Below are 23,696 nucleotides of genomic sequence, written 5' to 3'. Positions count from 1 at the left end.
AGTGCTGGGACACAGGAGTGTCCACCTCTCTTGGGCAAAGAGGTGGTGCTGGATGGCGAGAAGAGGTGCAGCTGAAATACACAGTCGCTGAAGAGAGGAGTGGCTGCCGGTGTGCGCGTGGGGAGCCCAGCCTCTTGTGTCTGTCTTGCACTGAAACTGCCAAGGACTGGTCTCACAGAAGAACATAAAGGAAGAACATTTGAGCCTGTAAGCCCCCCACTGTTTAGGACACCTAATTTTTAAAAACTTGATGTGTTCTCTTACATTTTAGCAGCTGTATGATATCAGGTATCTAGTTTAACCGAGCACCTTGACTTCTGTAGTTATCCCTGATACCTGCGAGGATTCGGGTCCCAGCCCTGCTGTGGTAGTTCCTTCCCGGTGGCTGCCTGTGAGTATGGAGCTGCACCACCTGCAGGAGGACAGGGCGCCAGAGTGGAGTGTGACTTGGCCATCCTCCCATTCTGCAGGGTTCCCATGCTGCGTGTCCCTTTAATAAGAAAAGGGGAGGGGGACTGGCCCTGGCTCCGCCACCGGCCTTCCCTGCCAAGTAGGTGCACGGAGGCCTGGAGCACGGGCGCTCCAGTGGGTCCTCTGAGTGGACCTTGTTCTGCCTCCGGAGGCACCCTCCTCCCTCGACCCCTGCATCCTGTGTAGCCCAAGGCCGAGCCCTCACGCAGGCCTGCAGCCCCTCCCACTTCCCCTCCCTGCCCCTCCCGCTGCCTGGCTGGTGCACAGAGCTGACTGCCAGCACTTTCCTAGAGGCAGAAATGGCTGCTAGCTGCCGAGCGCTCAGTAGGGTTGTGGGGGTCTCTCCCGGCCCTGCTGGGAGACGAGCTCACTCGGAAGCTGGGGGACACGTGAAGGCTGAGTACGATGCGGTGGTGATAGGAGCAGGTAAAGCAGAGGAGCCACGGCCGAGGGAGGTCAGGCAGCCCCGCGCCGAGGCCTGGGGGAGGGGTGTTTACCGCGCCCCACCGCCTGCTCTGCTTAGGGCACCGCTTGCGCTTGCCCGGAAGTTTGGATAAGTCTGGCGCAAGGACGGAAGCCCTCTGGTCTGGGAGTCAGGATCCTGCAGTTCTGGTGCCGGCTTTGCCCTGGGCTTGATGTGTGCAGGCGGGGAAAAACCTGCCCGCTCTGGTCTTAAGTCTTGCCATTTAGAATGACAAGGAAGGAGCTCAGGGGCTTCCCAGTGTGTCCTGCAAAATGAGCAAAATCATAAAGATTGACCAGAATCATAAAGACAAGAAAAAATAGAACTGAGTCCCAGAGACCCTACCGTATCTCCACAGAGGCTGACGGCCCCACTGCCGTTCCCTCAGTCGTGCTGTAGTGGTCCTGCAACATTTTGCTGTCCCTTTGCTTAAAATATCCAGGTTTGCTGGGTGGCTGGATGAGGTGGCCTGGGCCGGACTACCCTCCGCCAGGCCTCCCACCCACACTTGGAGAGGGCCAGGAAGGCACGGTTCTACAGAGCCAGTGACAGGCCTGGAAGAAGATGCTGTTGAAGTTATCACAGCTTCAGAGTTGACGCTGTTTTGGCATCTCCATTCTCATGTGTACTAAAAGCAGTGAGCTGGCGGGTCCTCATTGAAATGAAGATGTGTAGCACACAAGGGTTTTCTTTGTTTTGGGGTTTTTTTTTGGTTTTGTCTTCAACACTGGGGATTCAACTTAGGGACTCTCTACCGCTCTGTAGCACAGTTGTACGAATCAGATATGTAATATTCTTAAATTCCAGGGAGCCAATTAAATCTTTTTTTTCCCCTGTGCTAGAAACTGAACCCAAAGTCTTGTGTATGTTACCGCTGCACTACATCCCAGCGCTTTTTTTGTTTTGAAGCAGGATCTTGTTAAGTAGCCCAGGTTGGCCTCAAGTGTGTGGTCCTCCCATCTCAGCCTCTTGAGTGGCTGGGATTACAGGTGGGCACCATTGCAAGGGGTTGCCAGGTGATTCTTAACAGAATGTTACCCTTCATTTTTGCCAAATGCGAGTAGCCAGCCTACCATTGCCATTCACCAGTAGATACAGTTGTGAAAGGAACGCTTGATGTTTGCATTTACTTGAAGGAATACCGCAAAAGTGAAACAGTGAAGATTTATATCCCAACTCTGTTCCTTCTTCAATGACTACCATGACTTTGCTCAGTCAGATGATATTTTCCTAGTACTGGAGAATATTTTCGCCATTTTTGGTGTTGTTTATCCCCAGTGTAACAGCTACAGATTCAAGAGGCTTGGTTAAATTTAACCTGCCGTCATTTTCTTAAGCCTAACAATCCCCAGAGCAGTGGATCCAGCCCTGATGTGTGCTATGAGCTGACATCTATGGTAAGCACTTCCACGTGGCCTTGGCCTTTCTCTACCACGGAGGTGGCTGCGTGTGATCTGGGAGAGATACGCAGTGGCACATCCGTCTGTGTGCACCACTCAGGTACACAGAGGCAGGTGTCTGACCACAAGAGCATGGGCCATGGGCAAATGTAGTAAAATCATTACAAAGCAATGAGTTTGGGGTAGTTATTACCTTTGTTTTTAATATCATTTATTTGATGGGAAGCTTCTATAATTTATTTTTTAACAGTGGCTATAATTGACAACTGATTGATAGACCCCTGGGCGGTGGGAACAGCTCCAGCACACACTCAGTGGGCTCGGGAAGGGCAGCACCGGGGCCTCTGAGCCTCAGAGAAGCCCCCTACTCCTTCCTCCTGTCCACAGCCCAGCTGCTAGTTCCTAATGGGCAATGTGGAAGCTGGGTCACCAGCTGCCTTGGTGAGTTGCCCACGCTTGTGAGTGAACCTCAGGGCAAGTTTTTCCTTCACGTGGCTTCATTAACTGCGAATATACCTTGAAGCCTGATTTAAAGGCATGCAGGTCTGAGTGAGGACAGAGGGGCATCTTATGAGATAAGGGTTATATCTGAGTCCCTGAAGTCATCAGTCCCTGGCAGCCTTTACAAAGAGACCCTGATCTCACCATTTGACCAGATATACCCAAGAATGACTGAGAAGCATGTTAAAGTGCAGGTTCCCAGGCCTCCTAACAGGTGATCGAGATTGTGTGTATTAATACATGTACCCCACCAGTGCTGTGAGTATGTCTGTTGCAGACAGCTGCAGAACCTGTGTCAGGGCAGCCCCTCTCAAGGTCCTGCTGCCCGGGGAGCCTGGGAGGCAACCTAGGACCCTCCAAGGCCACAGGAGAGCTCTGCTGGAATTTGGGAGGATTCTGAGCTATTGGATCCTCGACCCTTGGACCTTTGCCATGTGAGGTCTGTTTGTGCATCTGTGGGCTAACACACCATGACTGAACTAGACCCAGTTCCCTGGAAGATGTTGTTAGTTTTCCAAGACTGATAATCACTACTAATTAAAAGACAAATAGCTACCATTTTTATTGCAGGCCTGCGAAGGCCATGTGCTTTATGGATATTATTGGTTAATCCTCCTTGCAATACTGCAAGGTCCTTGGCATCCTCTCTGTTTCAAATATGGTGGGGAGCATGAGGCTCCTCACTGTTAAATGCTTCTCTGAGGGCCATCAAGGTAAGCAGTAGAGCCAGCATGAGCCACGGCTGTCTGCCTTGAACCCAGGGGATGTATGGAAGCAAGGACTTCTCAAGCTGCAAGTTCATGTCATTCACGAGTCCCAACCAGCATATTTTTTTCATCTTTCTTAGAAAACATTTTCTGCACTTTTTAAAATGAAATATAGCCAAATAGATTGTCATATGCTTATCATGTGATGAAAATTAATACTAGTTCATGAACCTCTTATTTCTATGAAATATATTTATGGAACCTGTGCCAGATCGTGGTATAAAGTGCTTTTCATAGTCAAAGGGGTTTGAAAAACTCAGAGATTCCATTAATGAGTGAGAAGGTGGCTGAGTGACCTCCAAAATTCTGGGAGTCTCTACATGACAAACTTAACACTGACCCAGCCGTAAAAAATTTCCATCACGTGGGTCGTCAGCCCTCCCCTGCTTATGAATACTTGTCATATTAACAGTCAGGCATTTCATTTGAGTCAACCTTGGTCCACCCTTAGAAGTCATGACCATCTACTGACATTTAAAGACTCAGAGAGGCCCTCTATCACCAAGGACAAAAAGAACCAACCCAGGGGCTGGCTGACAACCACTGGGGCCTAAGTGATTCTCCAGTACCAGCTGCTTTTTCTCCTGAGTAGTGGAAGGAAGAGACCAGCTCAGCTCAGAGCTGCATCAGAGAGCAGGAATGAGCAGGGAGCACATACACACCAACTTGTTGGGGATCCTCCTGGAAAGGAGTCTGGGAACTGACATTTACCGAACTCCCCAGATGGTTTTTAACTTGTCAGCGCTGGAGAGGCGCTCACTATCCATGGCGTGCTGTGGAACACAGGACCCCTAAAACCAGGGACAGCCCTCCTCATATTTTAAAAAGAAAACTATATGACAGAAAGCTTTGCCCAATCAGCTAGCACCCTTAAGCACACCTTGAAGCTGTATGTGTTGAATTATTCTTCATGTCATTTTGGAAAACTAGATTGATGGAGACACTTCTATATGCGTAAAGCCCTCTTAGGCCCTTTTGGGCCCTTCATGAGCCACACGTGGACCAAATAAAGAACCCAGGGCCGCAGCTCCCCACCTAAGCAGCACTGGACGGCCCCTGTGCACCAGCCCTTCCCCCCATGTGACCTGTGCTGCCCCTTCGGACAGGCACTTGTTCCTCCCCGAGTGATGGAAACCCAGGCGACCATGGATCTCTCCTTACCCCTCAGTCCAGGATGGAGCTGCTGACCAAGCCAGAGGGCAGCATTCTTTTCAAGCCAGCACAGAACTGGAGTTTTCTGACTCCTCCTAAATTGGCTGTTTCCACATCCCAGTGCAGGGTGGAAAAGATCACCAATGCTTTTCTTGGCCTGGGGCAGGGATGAGTGAGCTCAGTCCCCCAAGGAATGTGTGTATCTGTCCACTGATCAGTGACATTTTCCTCCTCTCCCGCTTCTCATTGCAGGACACAACGGGCTGGTGGCTGTGAGTACTTCCCTCTTGGGCCCATGTCACGGGGCCTGAAGCCTGTGACTCTCAGCACTGCGAGGCACAGCATGAGGAAGCGGGCAGGGTTAAGGCCCAGGACAGCTGTCAGTGCTCCCAGTGCCCAGCAGGCGCTGGTCCAGTGTGCATCTAGAGCCCGTTAGGGGGGATGTCACAGTCCCCTCTCTTGTCCTGTCCTGAGGCACGTGGTCCCCCTCTGCCCTGTGGGAGGGCAGAGCACTGAGAAGCGTGCTGATGAAAAGTGGGAAAGCACATGCGCATAGCTGGCCCAGAGGAAGCAGATTGGAGCCTCAGGAACCTGGGGTTGGGTGGGACTGTGCTCCCCGGTGAGAGTTAAGTGATGTGTCACCCAGATCACACAGCTGCTGTGTGTCCAAAGTATGCCCTGGCAAGGTGAGGAGCCCCACCTCACGGAGTGGCCAAGGACCCTATGCACAGCACAGCTGGCTTCTAGATGCCACGCTAGCTGGGCCAGAGTCACCCCCAAGCTGTGCTCCTCCATGAATCCATAGGCCTCTAGAGGCCACTGAGGATCTTACGGCCACAGAACAAATGTGGGCCATCACCTGGAAGCAGTAGCAGCTCTGGACTATCAAGATAGGGGAACTTAGGGGCCATGGATATAGCTCAGTGGCACAAGCGCCTGCCTGGCAAGCGCAAGGTCCTGAGTTTGATCCCCAGTACTGCAAAAAAATAAAAAAAGATAGGGGAACTTGGAGAAACAATGTGAGATGTCAAGGGACATTTGCTAACCCTTAACACCTTGCCTGATGTACCAGTTTTAGTTGAACAGTCTACAGTAAATTTACCACTGATTTTCTTATTAAATCAATGTAAATGTGGGTTTGTGTCCCAGCTCTACTACTTTCTATCTGTAAAGGTAGAACTTCAGCACACAGAGCCACACTCCAGGGGTTCAACTCCTCCTTCTCTTTCTGCTGAGGCAGCTCTAGTACTTGATCTGACTGGCCTCAGTTTCCTTGTGTAAAAACGGGCCAACAGTTTTCTCATAGTCTTTGTGAGCCACAGTAAAATGGGAATTATGGCTCCCACCTCGCAGAGATGCTGTGCAGGTAACAGTGTGCAGCTCAGACCTGGCTGGCATGTTAAACTTGACACAGTGGTCGCTCTTATTGGACGTGTCCAGCTCAGGGAAGTCTAATGTCAATGCCCTTCCTCCAAAGGGCACAGGACCACAGCTGGTTATCCAAGCTGAGTTTCTTACTCACTGCAGCAAAGGAGACCCAAGCCAGGACACCGGGGGTGTCTCAGTAAGAAGTTTTCAGAAAGAACCTAGGACAGGATTTGAGCTTTGGTTGGATAATTTGAAGGAGGCCGGAGAAGGTAGGGGTTTTCTCCAGATTACACACTGTCAGAAAGTGAGGACAACCCTTTGACTGGGAATCTGTAAATCTTGTCCAGACCTCACTAGATGAGGACATCAGTAATCGGTGAAGTGGTAGCAGGCATTCATTGTGGCAGAGAGAGGGCGGGTGTGACATTTGGTGGATGGCACAGACACCTTGATTTCTGTGTTTAGTCAAAACTGCAGTGGACTTGTGTCTCATTTTATCACGGTCTCAGAATACACCTGTTCGGGGTTGTCATTCTGTGAAACAGTTTATGTCTACTAGGAGCAGAGAGTGCTTACGTCTGCATGCCAGCCCAGTTTCCAAACGTCAGAGACTGTTCTTGTTTGTTCGCAGTAGGATGTGTTAAGGTTCTAGATCCTGGGTTCAGACTCTGGGCTCACTTCCCAACACCTCCGTTCATCAGCCCTGGGAGCCTGAGGCAAGTCGTTAGCCTCACTGGGCCTCACTTTTCTCATCAGTCAAATGGGGAGATCCACAGTGCCTACTTCTAGGTAGAAGAGTGGATTAAATGAGATGTATCAACAGTGTGTGGAATATAGTGGTTGCCAAGTGAACTTTTTAAAAAGTCTGAATCCTACACTCCACTCTCCTTGTTGTCCCATTGGTTTTAGTGCTCATGTGAAGACTGGTACTAGATAGTGAGACTATGCCTAGGATTAGCCCAGTTTATTGATTTTCCACCAAGGGCTGGAGAAACAACAGAAGCACCTGCATCATTTCTTCCCTCAGAGTAAAGCTCTGCGATGGCCTTAGCTTCATTCATTGCACAGCTCATGCGCCAGGGACCATTTCAAGTCCCTGCTAGGAACTAGCTCAGGTACTCTTCACGGCAGCCCTGGAAGTAGGTTAATTCAGCACTATTTCTGTTGGCCCCATTTTTACACGAGGAAACTGAGGCCGGTCAGATCAAGTACTGGAGCTGCTCAGCAGAAAGAGAAGGAGGAGTTGAACCCCTGGAGTGTGGCTCTGAGTGCTGAAGTTCAGCCTCACCGTGCTGCCTCTTGCTGTGCTCCTAGGAGGGAAAGAGGCTTGCTCCCACTGGAAGAGAGGGACATCGGCAGGGTGGGCGGGGTGCAGTGTAAGCTCCCAGGGCACCCAAGCCTCTAAGGAGTTACCTTTAGCTGGGACACGGAGGGGAGCAGAAGCAGGCGAGTCGGAAATTAGAAAACACCTTAACAGCAGGAACCAAGGAGGGCAAACTGGCTAGCCCTGCGTTGAGGACCCTGAAGCCACTGGTCAGGCCGAAAGATCCCAGTTACAGAGGGATAAGGGCAGAACCCTGTGTACCCCCCAGGCGGCGTACCTGCAGAGGCTGGGGGTGAACACGGTGGTCTTTGAGAGGCGTCATGTGATCGGGGGTGCTGCTGTCACTGAAGAAATCATCCCAGGTAAGCCCTAAGAGGTTGAGGGGCGGGGAGGGTAACCAGTAGTGATTCATTCTCCTGTTTGCTTCTAGGGTTTAAGTTCTCCCGAGCATCCTACCTCCTCAGCCTGCTGAGGCCGCAGATTTACACGGAGCTGGAGCTAAAGGTAGAGCAGCCCCTGTGACTGACAGTTGGCTAGCAGGCAGCAGTTCCATCCTCTCTACCTGGGATGAGGGGTGCCTGTCCTGTACCTGAGGTGCTCCCCCCACCTCAGGGCTCTGTCTTCCAGCCCAGGGCTTGCCTGTCCCACATAATCTCATAGTGCATTGCACAGATCCATGTTCTCTAGCCCACCAATGTCTTTACAAATGGGAAAACTTCACATAAAAATCTTTTGAAGAATTTTTTTGTCAACATAAGGTGCTTGTTTTACATGAAGGCACTTGGCAGTGCCTTACGCAGGCAGGGCCCCCTTGGCTTGGCCCTGTCCCTGTCATTTCTTGGTATCTTACCTGACTCTAGTAGGACAGCTGCCTAGAGCTTTGAGTACCAGATTTTGCTGGGGTACCTTAGACACAGGCCTATTTCTGCCCTCATTAATCTTTGGAGCTGCTGCCATTCTCGGCAGCATGACCAGAAGTGGGACCTGAACTTTCACCTTTTCTAACTCCCCTCCACCTGCCCCTTGCTCACTTTCTTAGTCTGCTAAACTTTGCCCATCAACTTGCCCCTCCCTGCCCCTCACAAACCTCCTCCCCTACCCCTAGCCCTCCCATCAACTTTGCCACCACCCTACAAAGGGGGGGACCTTGGTGTTTCCTGTACAAGCAGCTGCCAGCTGCTCTGCACTTGACACTAATTTTGCCCTGAATTTAAAGTTTGAAATTAACATAATACTCAGCCATTGTTTGTAGCTCTTTGGCTGCTCTAACTGGTTCCTGTAGATGAGTTCTGTGAATTAGGTAACTGCAGAAGCCAGGGGTAAGAAATTACTGAGAGAGAAAGGGAAAGTACCCTGGTACCAGAACTGAACACAATTTAGGACCCAGGGGTTGGCCTGGAGTCTTCAACCCATACTACACTATAGCTAAGGGCAGTTTGTAAATGTGCCAGTTATTTGTGTTGTCAGATGTTGGGGGCCAAGGCAACCTCTGTCCCTTCCTTCCCCTACTGATCTTCCAGGTTTCAGCCATAGTGCTTCTATTCATGTTTCACTGTAGGAACTCTCTCTAAAACGAGGCTGTCAGACCTACAGATTCATAAGAATGAGTGGGAGACTGGTAGGGAATTGGACATTTCCAAATGTTCTTGCCCAGAAGTCTTATTCTGTAGAAGCAGTGGGGTGCAGGAACCAGCACTTTACAACATCCTCAGGTCATTCTAAAACAGGACACCCCCAGACACAAGTGAGAACTCCACCTTTTAAATCCCATATCACTGGTCTCTGATCTACCTTTCCCAAGAAGATCCACCTGGAGTGACGAGGCCTGCTGAAACTTACATAGGTAATCAGAGAATGGGTTCTGTTTTCACTTTAAGAGAGCATCATGCTCTAAGCAAATCCCATGGAGGTCGTCAATGGCTATTTTAAATGCCCCTTTTTCTGACTCCATGTGATTAAAACCATTAAGAATGACAAAGTCACCATATAAGAGAAAGTCCTAGAATCAGTCAAAAATGACTCATGTTCAGTTAGTTACACTTGAAATAATTTCAGGGTCCCATGTGGGGAGGGTTTATTGATTTGTCTAGTCAATGTTCCAAGCACCTGCTCTGCCAGGCCCTGGGAGAGACCCTTGGGATATAGTGTTAAACTTGGAGGTAGTAACAGAACTTCAGGTAGAGGTAGGTAGCAGAAAGAAAAGAAAGTAAGCAATATGATAGGGAAAGTCTGGAGGGCCCAGCCTACATTGGTGACCTGGAAATCCTTCAGGGAGTGACGTGTGAACTAAAGTCACTGGCCAGTGTAGTACAGCATCTGAGCAGAGTTCCAGCCAGAGGCAAGTGGAGCCTGCCAGGCTGAGGCAGGCATGAGCAGAAGGGAGGTCAGTGTGCCAGAGAAGACTGGTGACAGGAGGAGGGGCAGCAGACATCAGGAGGGGCAGGGGGCAGGCTGGACCTTGCAGGCTATGATGAGGGGCCTGCATCTTATCCACATATAGTAGGAAGCCAGCCGAGGTGTTTAATCAGGAAGTGGAATATGAGATTTGTGACTTTATAAAAGGCCAGTCCACCTGGATCGTAGAGAAGGCAGGAGGGGCTCGCAGGTAGATCCGTGAGACAGCTGCCACAGGGCCTCACAAGATGGCAGCTTGACCCAGTGCAGTGGATGTAGAAGGAAGTGGACGGTTTGTGCAGCAGGGGCTGACAAGGCTTGGCTCTGGTTGGGGTGCCAAAGAGTGAGGGGGAGAGAGGAACTCTGAGGATGCACCTGGGGTTTAACAAGTACATTATATTAAGGAAACCAAGCTGGAAGATCCTCCAACTTGGAGTCAGATTTCTCAGTCTTACTGTTAGAAAGTACATGGAGTTCTCCCACCCTAGCCGCATCCTGTGTTCAGAACGTCCTCTACAAAATGCTCCATGCCTGTCCATCTTGCCCATCTGGAACATCTCTGGTTTGAACAGTCCCAGCTGTACTTGTTGGAAAGGGGTTATTGTGGTGTCCATGTGTCGTCCTAACACTTACAGGTTTCATTTCTGTCCCTTGGGGCCACATCTGCCTGCAGCATAGTCTTCACCTCTCTAGTCAGCAGAATGCTTATTGATGCCCTAAATCTCCATGTAGCAGGTGCAACAGTGAGCAAAATAGACAGTGCCCCTGACCTCGCAGACCTTCTCTTCTACTCAGGAAGATGAGGAAGCATGTATACAATTAGCCATGTGATGACAAGGGCTTTGGAAAAAATAATGCAGGTTGAGGGGACAGGAAGTGCTAGTGTGGTGAGGGGAGGCATTGCTAATAAAGGACATTTGAGCAGAAACCTTAAAGAAGAGAGGGTCCAGATCATAGATAGGGGGAAGGAAGTCTCTAGACAGCAGCCAGAATAAGGTTCTTTTAGGTTAGTAGTCCGGGTCCTTTTTGTTGTGTCTATGCCTCCATAGAGAAGTAAAGGTGCTCTGGGAAAGTTCCATACACAGGTCAAACATATCAAATCATATTTTAAATACTTCAAGGGAACTTCTATTTAAAGTGACCCTGGAATAAGTGAGTCTACAAAGTAAATAAAATTTTTGATGTAAATAATATATCTACATTATACGTATGGATTTTCACATAACCATTGTTTTATGTGTGCCTCTAAATTTTCATTATTTATTTCTGAAGTGGGACAGTTATAGATTATTTCTGAGATCCAGGAGCTGGGAGTCACAGCAGTGTAGTTTTGAAACTTAGATCCACCTCCTAAAGTGATCTGGGACAAATTATTTAACTTCTCTGAATTTCCATCATAGTATTTGCACAAAGAGGATAATAGTACTTACAGAGATGTGAGGTAGTAATTGTAAACCCTGGTACTGTCTCTGGCACAGGAAAAGCATAGTATGGCATTGTGTGGTAAAGTGTGGTACAGTATGGTCTATCATCGAGTGTCTTGGCAAGAGGACTTTTTATAAACTTACGTTAAAAAAAAAGAAGATCCAGGACCCCACACCTTAGGAACCTGCATACAGCTACACAAGTGGTCACTCAAACACAGCTGGAGGAAGGTCAACAGCAGACACTATAAGTCCATAAAATGTTGCCTGTACTTTTTGTGTTCTGCAGAAACATGGGCTGAGGCTTCATCTTCGAAATCCCCATTCCTTCACCCCCATGCTGGAAGAGGGTACTGGGAGCAAAGTGCCCAGATCCCTTCTGCTGGGCAAAGACATGGCAGAAAACCAGAAACAGATCGCCCAGTTCTCACAGAAAGATGCCCAGGTAGGAAAAGTAACCAGAGACTAAGCTCCTCCTCCCTCACCAGCCTGGATGAGGCTCTTGAAAGGGAGGAACTGATTGGACTTGTCCTAGAACAGTGTCCAAAGGCCATGCGGGCTTGGACAGGGCATCCTTTCTTCCCTGGAAGGCTCCAGTCTGAACTAACTTTAGATCTCAGGCCCTGTGAAGAGAAGAGATGGAGGACAGTGGTTAAGGCCCTAAAACCTGTGCGTGTTCCGTGCGAGGCCACTGTCCAGATGGCCTCCGCATGCTGAATTTCGAAAGGGAATCCACTGGTATGTACGTTTACTGTGTGTGCCTTAGATGCCTGCTGCTTTCAGACAGAATCCCAAATGCTTCTCCACATGAAAGCCACAAAGGAAGATGAAGGGCAGATGAGAGACAGTTAAGAATAAAATGAACTGGATCGGGAACTTAAGAAAATATTCATTCAATTTGGCATCAATCCCCTGACACCCAGGACAATAAAGTGTGCATTGATGGTGTGCAGATCTGTGAAAGAAAGAATAGTGTATGCTGTTTTCTTGGGTTGCAGTCTAGGAATTGGTTGGGTAACTTTGTCCAGATGAGTCACTACATAATATAATGGGCCTGGTAGGATGGGTTCTAGGGGTAGGGAAAGGTTCTTTGAATGGCTGAATACAAGCTGAAGCTATAGCATTAAATCAGATCTCAGTGGAGACATTTTTATAAGACCATAGGTTAGTACAATCCGTGTACATTGCTTTGTGTTGTCTTAACCAAATACTTGGTGAAACCTAGAGATCCACAGACATACGATGCATATCTCTTCATCCAGAGGTTTCTAAACCTAGCTGATGAGGACAGTCACCCGGGGAACTTTGCTTTTTCCAAGTGCTTTTCATGTGACTGTCCTGTGCACTGGCCTGGGGACCAGGGCTTCACGCTCTTTCAAACCCTGCCTATCTCAAATGCCTTAGGCAGGAGTCAGCATAGCACTGGCTCTGGCCCTGCCTATTCGTAGGATGCCGGGGCTCATTTCCTATTACGGAATATAAGGAGCCCCATTTCTGGCTTTGCCTTTGCAAGTTGTCATTTTAAAGGCTTGCTCTAGAGACGACTATTTAATTTCATTCTTTCCAAGACTTCTGAAGTGTTCTTCAACACAGACTTTCCTTTATGTGACTTACTATAATTCCATGGCTGCATTCATGAGTATAGCCCAGCCCACTGGAGAGTGGGAGGGAGAGTCAGGAGGGTCTTCAAAGGCATGGGCACCTGTTTCTGCCCCATCACTGGTCTAGCAGAGGGAGGGTGGGCATTGAGAACCAGCTGAAGGAAATGGGTTTTGTTGTGAGAATTCATAGGATGAGGGGATGCAGACTTCTGTTGCCGTGTGTGAGGTGATGCATCAGACTGATAGATGAGAAAAGAACATTTGCACCCTGGGGTTTGAGGAAGAGACCAACTTCTAGCAGTCACATATGGCAAGACAGAAGGACAAAGGGAAGGACTTCTAATGTTCTCACCACAGCACCCAAAGCTGTGGCAGTTTTACTGAGCTCACTCTGTGAGCCAAGACTCTTGCCAGTTTTCTGTGGCTGCTTTGGCCTACACAGATGCTTTTCCCTGGTCACTTTCATATCGCCCAGGTCACTGTGGCCTCCCCCGTGCCCTCTTCCTGGTGCTGATGTCCACACAGACTTGGAGGTAGGAGGACTCAGCAGGACCAGGCCAAGCTACACAGAAGATGAAGCCTTAGGAACCACCAGGGCTCCGCTGTAGGGTGCGGTGGCCCTACGGGAGTGGCATGGAGGGCAGGACACGGAGATATGTCCATGTGGGATTTTGGACAGTGGAGCCTTGATCTAGAGCTCTGTTCCAGGCCTTTCCCAGATACGAGGAGTTCATGAGCCGCTTGGTACTGGCCATTGACCCTCTGCTGGACGCAGCCCCTGTGGACATGGCGGCCTTCCAGCATGACTCCCTGCTGCAGAGACTGAAGGCACTGTCCACCCTCAAGCCTCTGCTAAAGGCAGGTGAGTCCATCGGGATGTGAGTAGTGGCTTTCATGGGTGGGGGAGGGGCCTGTTTTCTTAATGCCTGGAGATAAACCTGAACCTCCAAGCAGCTGCCACTCATGAGCACTTAGTAGACTATGGCCACTGAGTCCACCTGGAGCCTGCATTGAGCTCCCAGGCTGGTGTGGATGAAACCAAGCCAGGACAAAGGTTACATCAATGTCACAGAAAAGGACTCTGCCCAGGGAATGCACCTTACAGAGTTTAAAATAAGGGGATAAGGTACAAGTGAAAACTTTTCCCAAAATCATACTAACAGATAAATGCAATCAGCTTGCAAATGTTTACATGTGTCATTTAGTCCTCAAAGTAGTCCTTGTGAAATACAACTCCCATTTTACAGGTAAAGAAACAAGTTCAGAGACATTAAGAGGTCCAAAGCCATACATCTGCAAAGATGGACGGTGTGGCCTGCACCCACCGTGCTGTCCTGCCTCCCGTACTGCAGTTCTCTTATCCTATAGGCCCAGATCACAGTGTTTCCTCACAGCCTGTCTCAATTGCTGTTTTGTGTTCTAGGCCGCATCCTTGGGGCCCAGCTTCCCCAGTACTACCAGGTCCTCACAGCTCCCATTACCAAGGTCAGTGCTTCCCAGCCTCAGGCCTGACCTGTGGCTGGGCACCTCTCCTGCCAGCCAGGTCCCTGAGGCCTTCTTGCAACTTTGCTGTCCAGGTGCTGGACCAGTGGTTCGAGTCTGAGCCTCTGAAAGCCACTCTGGCAACAGATGCTGTGATTGGAGCCATGACAAGTCCCCACACTCCGGGGAGTGGGTGAGTGAGGGCCAGTAGGAGCGGAGCAATTTCCCCGGAGAGAACAAGGGAGGAGCAGCAGTGACTGGCATTTACTGAGCTCACTCTGTGAGCCGGACACTGCACTGGAACACATTTGCATGGGGAATGAAAAGGCAAAGGCCTTGAGCTCATTTCAAGGATCATGAAAAGGGCTGGGTGGGAGCAGAAAGAGGCTGAAGGTACACAACAGAAAGCAATATTTGGACCTAAACCTTGGGAGATGGAATCTCATCTCCAGCACCTGGTTTTATGCTCTGTGCTTAGATATGTGCTGCTGCATCATGTGATGGGGGGCCTGGAGGGAAGGCAGGGCGCCTGGGCCTATGTCCAGGGTGGCATGGGTGCCCTCTCTGATGCCATTGCAAGTTCAGCCACTGTACATGGAGCAAGTATTTTCACTGAAAAGGTGAGTGCCTCTCCCTCCCCTGGTTATTGACAAGGCCACAGAGCAGTTGAGTTGGGAAGGGCCCTTGTTTCCTGATGGAAATGGTGTGGCTTAAAGTCCAGGCAGGGATTGTAGGGTAGTGCATCCTGTAGCAGCAGAGCAATGGTCAGGGAGGTCCCAGTTTTTCTGAGCAGCTCCTCTGAAGTCACCAGTCACTTAGCCACATTTGGGCTGAGGCTCCCTGGTAGGGAGTGTCATGGCTTCCCCTAGAAGCTACCAAGTTTGGAGGGCTAGAGTGGGAGGAGGAAACATGAGTGTCCAGAGAACAGTGGGAATCTGACCAGATTCAGCCTGAGTCTTCCTTCCTGGGGCTTCTGAGGCCTCTTGCTGGTGTGCTTCAGACAGTGGCCAAGGTGCAAGTGAACCGCGAAGGCCGCGTGCAAGGAGTCGTACTGCAGGACGGCCTGGAGGTGAGGAGCAAAGTGGTGTTGTCCAGTGCGCCGCCTCAGGTCACCTTCCTGAAGTTGACACCACAGGTGAGCCAAGAACTGAGGTGAGATGTCTGCTAGCAGAGGATGGGGGACTGCATGAGGATGAGAGCAAAGAGTGTTGTCTCCTTCTCTGGGGAAGTGAGCAGGTAATGGGCAGGTAACAAATGAGAGAAGCCGCATAGGTAAGGAGGAAGATCCAGAGAGGGGAGGTGACCCAGGCCGTGCAGCTGGCAGTGACTTGCTGAGCCAGCACTAGAACCCATGTCTGGTCTGCTGTCTACAGTTACTTTTACAACTTTCCTACTATCTTGATTTCTATTCTCTCACCCACTTTAGTTCCACCATCTGTGTCAAAGATCTGTCACCATATTGATGTTGCAAAACAACCAAATGCAAAGCTTCTGGGCAGAGAAGAAGAAATAGTAGCTGGCAGACATGGAGAATTCAGTAGATCTTGGCTGAATTACAGTGATCTGGGCTTAGGCTTGCTCATGTCCACGCAGTCAGCTGTGGGGCTGCCGACGAGCTCTGCTGTACTTCATATGCCTCCGAATCGGCTGCCTGTGGCTAGTTCAGGACAGTTTAAGAAGGACCAAGGTGATTTGACTCTTCTCCGTGTATCTCTCAGCCTGCTAGCACAGTAGTCCAGGTGTGTTCTCAGGGCCTGGCAGAGAAGCCAGCAAGCTCAATCACGGATTGCAAAAAGCATATTGTTTTCTCTGTTTGCATCTTATGTTCTAACATTGGTCAAAGCAAGTTTCACAGCTAAACCCAAAGTCAGAGTAGGAATGCACACAAAGTTACATGAGCAAGGGACATTCACATACAGAGGGCTGAGAGTTTGGGATGATTATTGTAGTTGTCCACACCTTCTCTGTCCCCAGAAGATGGTGTGTGTGTGTGTGAGCACAGAATTACCCGTCATTCTGGGGACTGTTTGGGGTAGCACCACTCTTTCTGAGTGCTTCCACTAACACAACTTAACAATCATCAGTGCAATGCATCTTGTGAAGTTAAAGCAATTAGATATCAAGAGTTCCAGAGCTTACAGAATAGAAGAGAAAATCAGCAAGGTGGGAGCTACTTTACAGCAAGGCTACTGACAGAGCTCAGAGAATGAACAGGTCCGGCTGAGTGGGAGGCCCTGGGATGGCTTCACAGAGGAGGTGGCTTGGTGGATGATGAAGATTTCCAGAGACAGAATTTGAGGGACTCCCCTGAGCAAAGGAAGAAAGTAGGTTCCCTTGGCGCCTTGGCCATGCTTGGCCTTTCACAGAGACTTCTCCCTGCAGGAGTGGCTTCCAGAGGCATTCATAGAGAGAATCGCCCAGCTGGATACTCAGTCTCCTGTTACCAAGATCAATGGTAAGAACACCTGATGGCAGAACGGAGTCTTTTGGCACTCTCTGAGTGGGACATCTTCATGTAGGGGAAAACCCAACCACGCCATCTCCATCCCCTGAGCTCCAGCCTACCCCCAGTTTGAAGGTGAAACACTTCACACTTTCAGGCTTCCAGTGCACCTGTGGGTGAGCAGGGTGGTGACTGTAGAGTGAAGCCCTGCACAGCCAGGGACCTGACGTACCTCTTTGGTCCTTCAGTGGCTGTGGACAAGCTGCCCAACTTCCTGGCAGCCCCAAATTCTCCCCGAGGCCAGCCACTTCCTCATCACCAGTGCTCCATCCACTTGAACTGTGAAAACACCCTCCTCCTCCATCAGGCCTTTGAAGATGCCAAGGGTGGCCTGCCTTCCCACAGGTAGGTGTGCTGGATGTATAGCACATCCCCTGGATGTTCTGACATGGGCCAGGGTGGGCAGTGGCCATCTAGACCCAGCAGGGACTCTTCAGCTTGGAATTAAACCTTTATGGTGACTTAGGATCTGCCTCATATTATACAGGAAGTGTATCCCGGGTGAAAAATCTGTGGACCAGGGAGCAGGACATGTCAGGGACTGTTACAAGCAGCAGAAGAGCAAGCCCTACTGAGGACAGTGCTGGTGTTGGGAAGAAGATGCTTTCTCGGAGAGAAAATGAGGCTCTCTGATTCAGAGGCCTGATGAGGCACACGCTGAGCCCCAGTTGGCACCCTTCATTATGCCATAAGCTGCCTTCGTGCAAAGCTTCTAAAAGTATACCTGCATCTTACCACAGCTATGTCTGTCCTTCTAGGCAGACAGGGACACTATGAGCCCCACACCTTTCCATCCTGTCCATCAGCCAGCAGATAGAAAACCTACACATACCAAGCTCTGTACTGGGTGTAGGTCAGAGGCACAAAAGAAAAAAGCGAATGACCTGCCAGGCACAGCTATTTTGGGGATGTAGCTCAGTGGCACAAGTGCCTGCCTGGAAAGCACAAGGTCCTGAATTCAATTCCTGGTACCAAAAATAAAACAAAACAAAAAAAAAAGCTATTATGTATCCTATGGTAAGGAGCATTTGGTCCTAGAGAAGGATGCAATGCGGAGTGTTTCATCACACTGTAAATGTTTGGAGGCCCCTGCTCTGTGCCACGCAAAGGCAACAGGCAAAGGCTCAGTTGCTGACCTTCCGTTGAGAGAAGATGAGATGATCCACAAGTGTGTATCAGTGATAAGCACGATGGAGAAAACGAGGCAAGAAGGGGAGGGTTTGCTGGTTAGGAGGCCAGGAGAGGCCTCTCTGATAATGTGACATTTGGGCAGAGAACTGAAAGAAGAGAGAACACAGTCCTGATGGTTGGGGGAAGAACATCCAGAGAGAAGGAAGGTCAGGTGCAAATGCTCGGGGGTGGGATTGGGTGGCTATGTTGAAGGCAGAGGGATGAAGACGGAGTGGAGAGGAAGAACCAGAGCTGCTCGATCCCATCAGGTCTTGTTGCCTGCTCCTGACTTCTACTCCAGGAAGGGTTTGAAGAGCTGGACCCATCCTTTAGGAAGACCAGCCTGGCTGCTGAAAAGGAAGGGCACCTGTTGCAGTTGGTCACTGCTGCAAAATCCAAGGCAGAAAGAGGACAGTGGCTTGGACCAGAGGGTGAGCGGGCAGTGGAAGCGATGAGAAGTAGCCAGATACTGGGTGTAGTTTGAAAGTAAAGCTGACAAGATTTGCTATCGGACAGGAACTAGGGGGGAGTGAAAAATAACCACCGTGGCCTCACAGTGACAAGTTGCCCAGCGCTGGTGTTGCCCCAGAGACGTTACTGTGTCTTGAGTCACCTCCAAGTGGCTCCCCAGCCCCTCTCCTCAGGCCAACCCTTCTCCCTCCCCACTGCAGGCCTATGATTGAGCTCTGTATCCCGTCCTCGCTGGACCCCACACTGGCTCCTCCCGGCTGCCACGTAATCTCCCTCTTCACCCAGTACACGCCCTACACGCTGGCGGGAGGCAAGATCTGGGACGAGCAGGAGAGAAACGCTTACGCAGACAACGGTAAAGGGAACTGCCATGTGACCCGTGGGGAACCTCCCCTCCTGGTTGCCTCCTTCAGGGTGAATACCTACATGTGCTGTCCCAAGGGGAGAGGAGAACAGGCGGGAACCTCCTATCACTAGGATGAATTTCTACTGGGGTCAAGCACTGGGCTAAGAAAGCCAAAAGAACAAGTTGCTCTCAAGTTGCTCACAGTCTGGTCAGGGACACCAACAAACTGGTCAGTGCAGTACTGCATATTTTACTGAACCAAAGGAAGGAGCCAAAGAGCCAGAGAGAGAAGGAAAGCTTTCAAAGGAAGGGATATTTGATCTGGGTTTTAAAGGATGAATAGGAGTTAGCTAGAAAGTGAAGGGCATTCCAAGCAAAAAGAAGTAGCTCAAGCAAAGCAAAGGAATGAGATGAAAACTATTTTGCATTTTCCAAACACAAACACCTTTGTGTTTAGGCTTGTGGTAAGGAGATGGGAAAAAGTGGGGCCTGGACTAGCCTAAGACCTCTTGTCTTTGTGATGACCTGTTTTTGCCTGTGGATTGTTTTTGTTTGTTTTTACTTACTGAGGTATAATGTGCCTTTAAAAACTCTTTTAAGCATATAGTTTAATGAATTTTAGTAAATTTACCTCATTGTACAAGCGTAACACCACCTCCTCTTTTTCCCCAATACCATCTTGTCCCCTGCTGTTGGACCCACAGTATTTGACTGCATCGAGGCCTACGCCCCTGGCTTCAAGGGCTCTGTGGTGGGCAGAGACATCCTCACCCCCCCAGATTTGGAGAGAGTCTTTGGGCTTCCTGGAGGGGTGAGTATGAGCCTGAGGTCTCGAATCACTCTCCCTCTCAGTCCACTTCCTGGCTCTGCCCTCTCAGCTCCACCTGGCCCTCACTGGGAAGGAAGAATGGTGGCAGAGACCATGGTGGAGGTGACAGAGTGGTGACCAGAGCTAAGGAACAGGGGGAGTGGGGACGTAGACATGAAGGGCCCACATGAATGACCCCTAGCACCGCGGCCCCTCGGCCTCAACACCCATGCAGCCCCTCCCCCGTGGCCTTCCTCAAAGGCGCCCTCCTTGAGCAGCCAGGTCCTTGCACTGCCGTTCAGTTGTAAGATTAAATCTGTGGCTGCTGTTATGACCAGAAGTAACTCATATGGACCCAAAAGAGACCCAGAATAGCACAGGCAGTTTCGGGCGATAAGAGCAGAGCAGAGAGCTATAGTATACCTGGCTTCAGGCTATATTACAAAGCAATGGTGATAAAAATTGGCATGGTACTAGAACAAACACAGATATGTGGATCAGTGGAACAGAATTAGGGTACAGAAATTTCCCCAGACACATTCAGATATTTGATCTTTGACAAAAGCATATGTTGGAGGAAGGATGGCCTATTCAACAAATGGTCCTGGGAAAACTGGTTATCTGTGAGCGGAAGATTGAAACTAGACCCTTATCTCTCATCATATACTAAATTAAAATAAAAATGGATCAAAGATCTAAACATTAAAACCACTAGAAGATAAACTAGGTAAAACACTTGAAGACATAGGTATACGAAAGGATTTTCTAAACAGAACTTTAATTACTTAAGAAATAACAGCAAGAATAGCAAATGGGATTATATCAGACTGAAAGGCTTCCGTACAGCAAAAGAATGAGCAGAGTAAAGGCAGAACCTACAGAATGGGAAAAAAATTTTGCTAGCTATTCCTCAGACAGATCCTTAATACCTAGAATATACAAAGAACTAAAAAAATTAACACCTAAAGTTAAAGATCCAGTCAAGAAATGAGTAAGTGAAATGGACCAACACTTCACAGAGGAAGAAATACAAATTGTAACAAATGTATGAAGAAATGCTCAACACCTCTGGCCATTAGAGAAATGCAAATTAAAGCAATGCTAAGATTTCATCTTACTCTAGAAAGAACGGTAATTATTAAGAAATCAAACAATAACAAACGCTGGCAAGGCTCTGGTGAGTAAGGAACCCTCTTTCACTGTTGGTGGGAATGTAAACTAGTACAACCATTATGGAGACTAGTACAATCAGTACGGAGATTTTTAGAAAACTGAAATTAGCAACTCCACGTGACCCAGTGATCCCCTTGCTTTATGTCTTCCCCCAAAAGCTTAAAACATGACATTGCAGTGATACATGCACACCAATGTTTATAGCAGCACAACTTGTAAGTGCTAAATCCTGGAAAGAGCCTGTATACCCATCAACAGATGATTGGATAAAGAAAATGTGGTATTTATCTATAATGGAGTACTATTCTGCTATAAAGAGTGAGAGATTTGAGACATTTGTATGCATCTGGAAAATGTATGTTGAGTGAAATAAACCAGACACACAAACTTAAAAACCATATGGTATCTCTCATTTGAGTGAGGCAAAGCACCAAGAGAAGAATAAAGGATGAACAGAAGGGAACAAGGAGATAGACTTGTTGTAACAGAGAACTAGTCCTCTTGCAATAGGGAAGTGATGTGGTAGGGAAGTATAATAGGGAAGAGGAGATAGACCCCTTGTACTGGGGAAGGGGAAATAAGTAGAATAAAGATATGCCATATACAGGAACCTAATGACTTCAATTAATATAAATATCATATGCCATAGCATGAGCTAAGATTAATAATATCAACAAGAATGAAAAATGGGACGGGAAATTGAAAGAGAGAGGAGGGAGGGAGAGGAAAGGGGGAAAAGGATTTAAAAAAAAAAAAAAGGAAACAAGCTATCATATGTACATGTAACCACTCCCAAGACGATTTTAAACTGCGGGAACTGTAAACCTGTACTAATAAAATTAAATTCTTTTTTAAAAAGACCCAGCCAGGGTAGTAAAAGACTGCAGCACTCCGGTGTTCACAAGCACGGCCCTGTCTCCACAGAACATATTCCACTGTGCAATGTGCCTGGACCAGCTCTACTTCGCCCGCCCGGCGCCACTGCACTCTGGGTACCGCTCCCCTCTCTGGGGCCTGTACCTGTGCGGCAGTGGGGCCCATCCCGGTAAGTGACCCACAGCTCCACTGCCCTGTGTGGACTGCGAGGGCTCGTGGGAGGGAGAAGCTTGCAGACAGAAGAGGGGGACGTGCGATGAGGGGGGAGAAGCAGCTCGGGCCTCCTGCCCCAACAAGCCACCTGCTGTCCAGAGCCCTTGGTGCAGCTAAGTGCCCCACAGTGGCTGGCCAGTCAGCCACAGCCCTCACTTGACCGCACCCCCCAGGTGTGGGGGTTGTCTCCAGTTCCAGTTTTGGGTTGTGGGAGACCCACATGCCTAAATCCCTCACCCATATTTGAGAACAGAAAAATTAGTAAAGTTAGGTTTTTAAAGTTCTTTCCTATGCAGAAGCCAAGGCTCCCTAGTCTACAGAGGCTGCTGCTGTTTCTTGGTACTTTATCTGAGCTGTGTGGGGCTGAGCCTCCCAGAGTAGACTGTGCACCCCCGTCTTTCCCAGACCTCATTCTTGCACTTGCATTTCACCATTGTCTCCCTGCATAACACGTGGCCTCAGCCACGGCCCAAACCCTCCCCGCTGTGGTGCCGGACCTTGGAAGGAGCCCAGGGTCTCTGGGTAGCTGTCCCAGTTGTTGCTGCCTCTCTGTCCCCTGCCCCCGTCCTCTCCCTGGTGGGTTTCTGAGCAAAGCTATGGTTGCAGGAGGAGGCGTCATGGGAGCTGCTGGACGAAATGCAGCCCATGTGGCCTTTAGGGACCTTAAGCGCATGTGACGCTGACTCAACCCCAGGCCAGGAGGAACAGCCTACTGCTGCCAGCACTTGGCTCAGCTGTCTAGGAAGCTGTGCTCCAAAGGCCGCTGCTCCTGGCAGCCAAGTCTACGCAAGTCAGCTGCTGTTGTAGAAGAATGTGCAAGTTACACTTAGCAGTCCCCTGTGCCCTGTCCCCCTGTGAATGAACTTGATGTGTTTTATTAAAAACTGTGTTTTAGACATATAGTTTACCCTTCACATGTGTACACGTGTGTGTGTATGTGCGCGCATGCATGTGTTTGTGTGATGTATTTGTAGGACTACGTCATAGTAGGTAGGATGAGCTTGTTTGGGACATTCACTGTTCCAACGAACAGGCTTGAAACATTGCATTTGGTCACATTGGCTGGGCTCACTACTAGTTGATTGGAGGATATCTTAGCTGAAGCCCAGTCAGCTGCTGCCACATTCCTGTCACCATAAAAATGGACCCACATCCCCAGGAACTCACAGTCATCCACGGAGCATGACCTGAACATCTCAAGCCATCAAAACCTCTGGTCTTCCAAACAGCGATCGAGGGTAGCCACCCGCTGGCTTCAGCTAAGGCTGTGCAGGAACCCAGCATTGACGCCTCCAGGGCATTCAACCTCCTACTTCCTATGAGGTAAACATGCTGCATTGCTGAATCCTTTGGTATAAACCTATGGCATTCCCAAGTGAGTCGGGTTGCCATTCTTGGTCAGAAAAGTGCACAAAGGATGTTCCCTTTGTAATGCAGCTCTCCTGGCCTTTCCAACTTCAGCAGCCAAGGCTGCCATCCAGAGCATTCCCATCTGTAGCCGAGGTGGAAGCTTTCCAGGAAAGCGTCCTTTTCCCCAGCAAATTCACACAGGTGAAGAGACATCTACCTTCTTACTTAATGTTGATAAGCCTGGGTTTCTCACGGCGGAAGACTGGTTTTAAAAATCAAATAAAACAATAGATCATATTTTATTCCAGCATCTGGAAACATTCAGTACACAGTGGAGGCACTGCTGCTAATGGTGTCATTGGTGAAGGGTGTTTTGTCATTTTTGCATTGTGCAGATGGCAGTCTTTCCCACCCAGAGTTGAAACTAGCCCACCAGAAG

At 49.3% G+C, this 23,696-nt stretch overlaps 1 protein-coding gene across 3 annotated transcripts; it reads left to right on the top strand.

Moving 5' to 3' along the window:
- Window positions 1-581: 581 nt before the first annotated feature.
- Pyroxd2 (pyridine nucleotide-disulphide oxidoreductase domain 2) lies at window positions 582-23,559 on the top strand. Of its 3 annotated transcripts, none has more exons than XM_005407662.2 (16): window positions 582-897; window positions 5,007-5,026; window positions 7,715-7,808; window positions 7,877-7,950; window positions 11,554-11,709; window positions 13,574-13,727; window positions 14,289-14,350; window positions 14,443-14,540; window positions 14,826-14,967; window positions 15,348-15,482; window positions 16,730-16,802; window positions 17,039-17,195; window positions 18,692-18,846; window positions 19,542-19,648; window positions 21,743-21,863; window positions 23,067-23,559. In XM_005407662.2, exons 1-16 carry the CDS (start codon window positions 771-773, stop codon window positions 23,096-23,098), a joined length of 1,707 nt encoding a protein of 568 aa, XP_005407719.1. In that variant the 5' UTR covers window positions 582-770; the 3' UTR covers window positions 23,099-23,559. The 3 variants fall into 3 exon arrangements, with proteins under 3 accessions (XP_005407719.1, XP_005407720.1, XP_005407718.1); XM_005407661.2 differs by lacking the exon at window positions 23,067-23,559 and adding an exon at window positions 22,514-22,805 and having other exon boundaries at window positions 584-897; XM_005407663.2 differs by lacking the exon at window positions 23,067-23,559 and having other exon boundaries at window positions 21,678-21,765.
- The last annotated feature ends 137 nt before the right edge of the window (window positions 23,560-23,696 follow it).

This window comes from Chinchilla lanigera, unplaced genomic scaffold (assembly GCF_000276665.1).
Source record: "Chinchilla lanigera isolate Chin_1 unplaced genomic scaffold, ChiLan1.0 scaffold00106, whole genome shotgun sequence".
In the NCBI taxonomy this organism is placed as follows: domain Eukaryota; kingdom Metazoa; phylum Chordata; class Mammalia; order Rodentia; family Chinchillidae; genus Chinchilla; species Chinchilla lanigera.
Note: the sequence above shows the minus strand (reverse complement) of the source record. Positions and strands in the feature narration are given on the sequence as shown.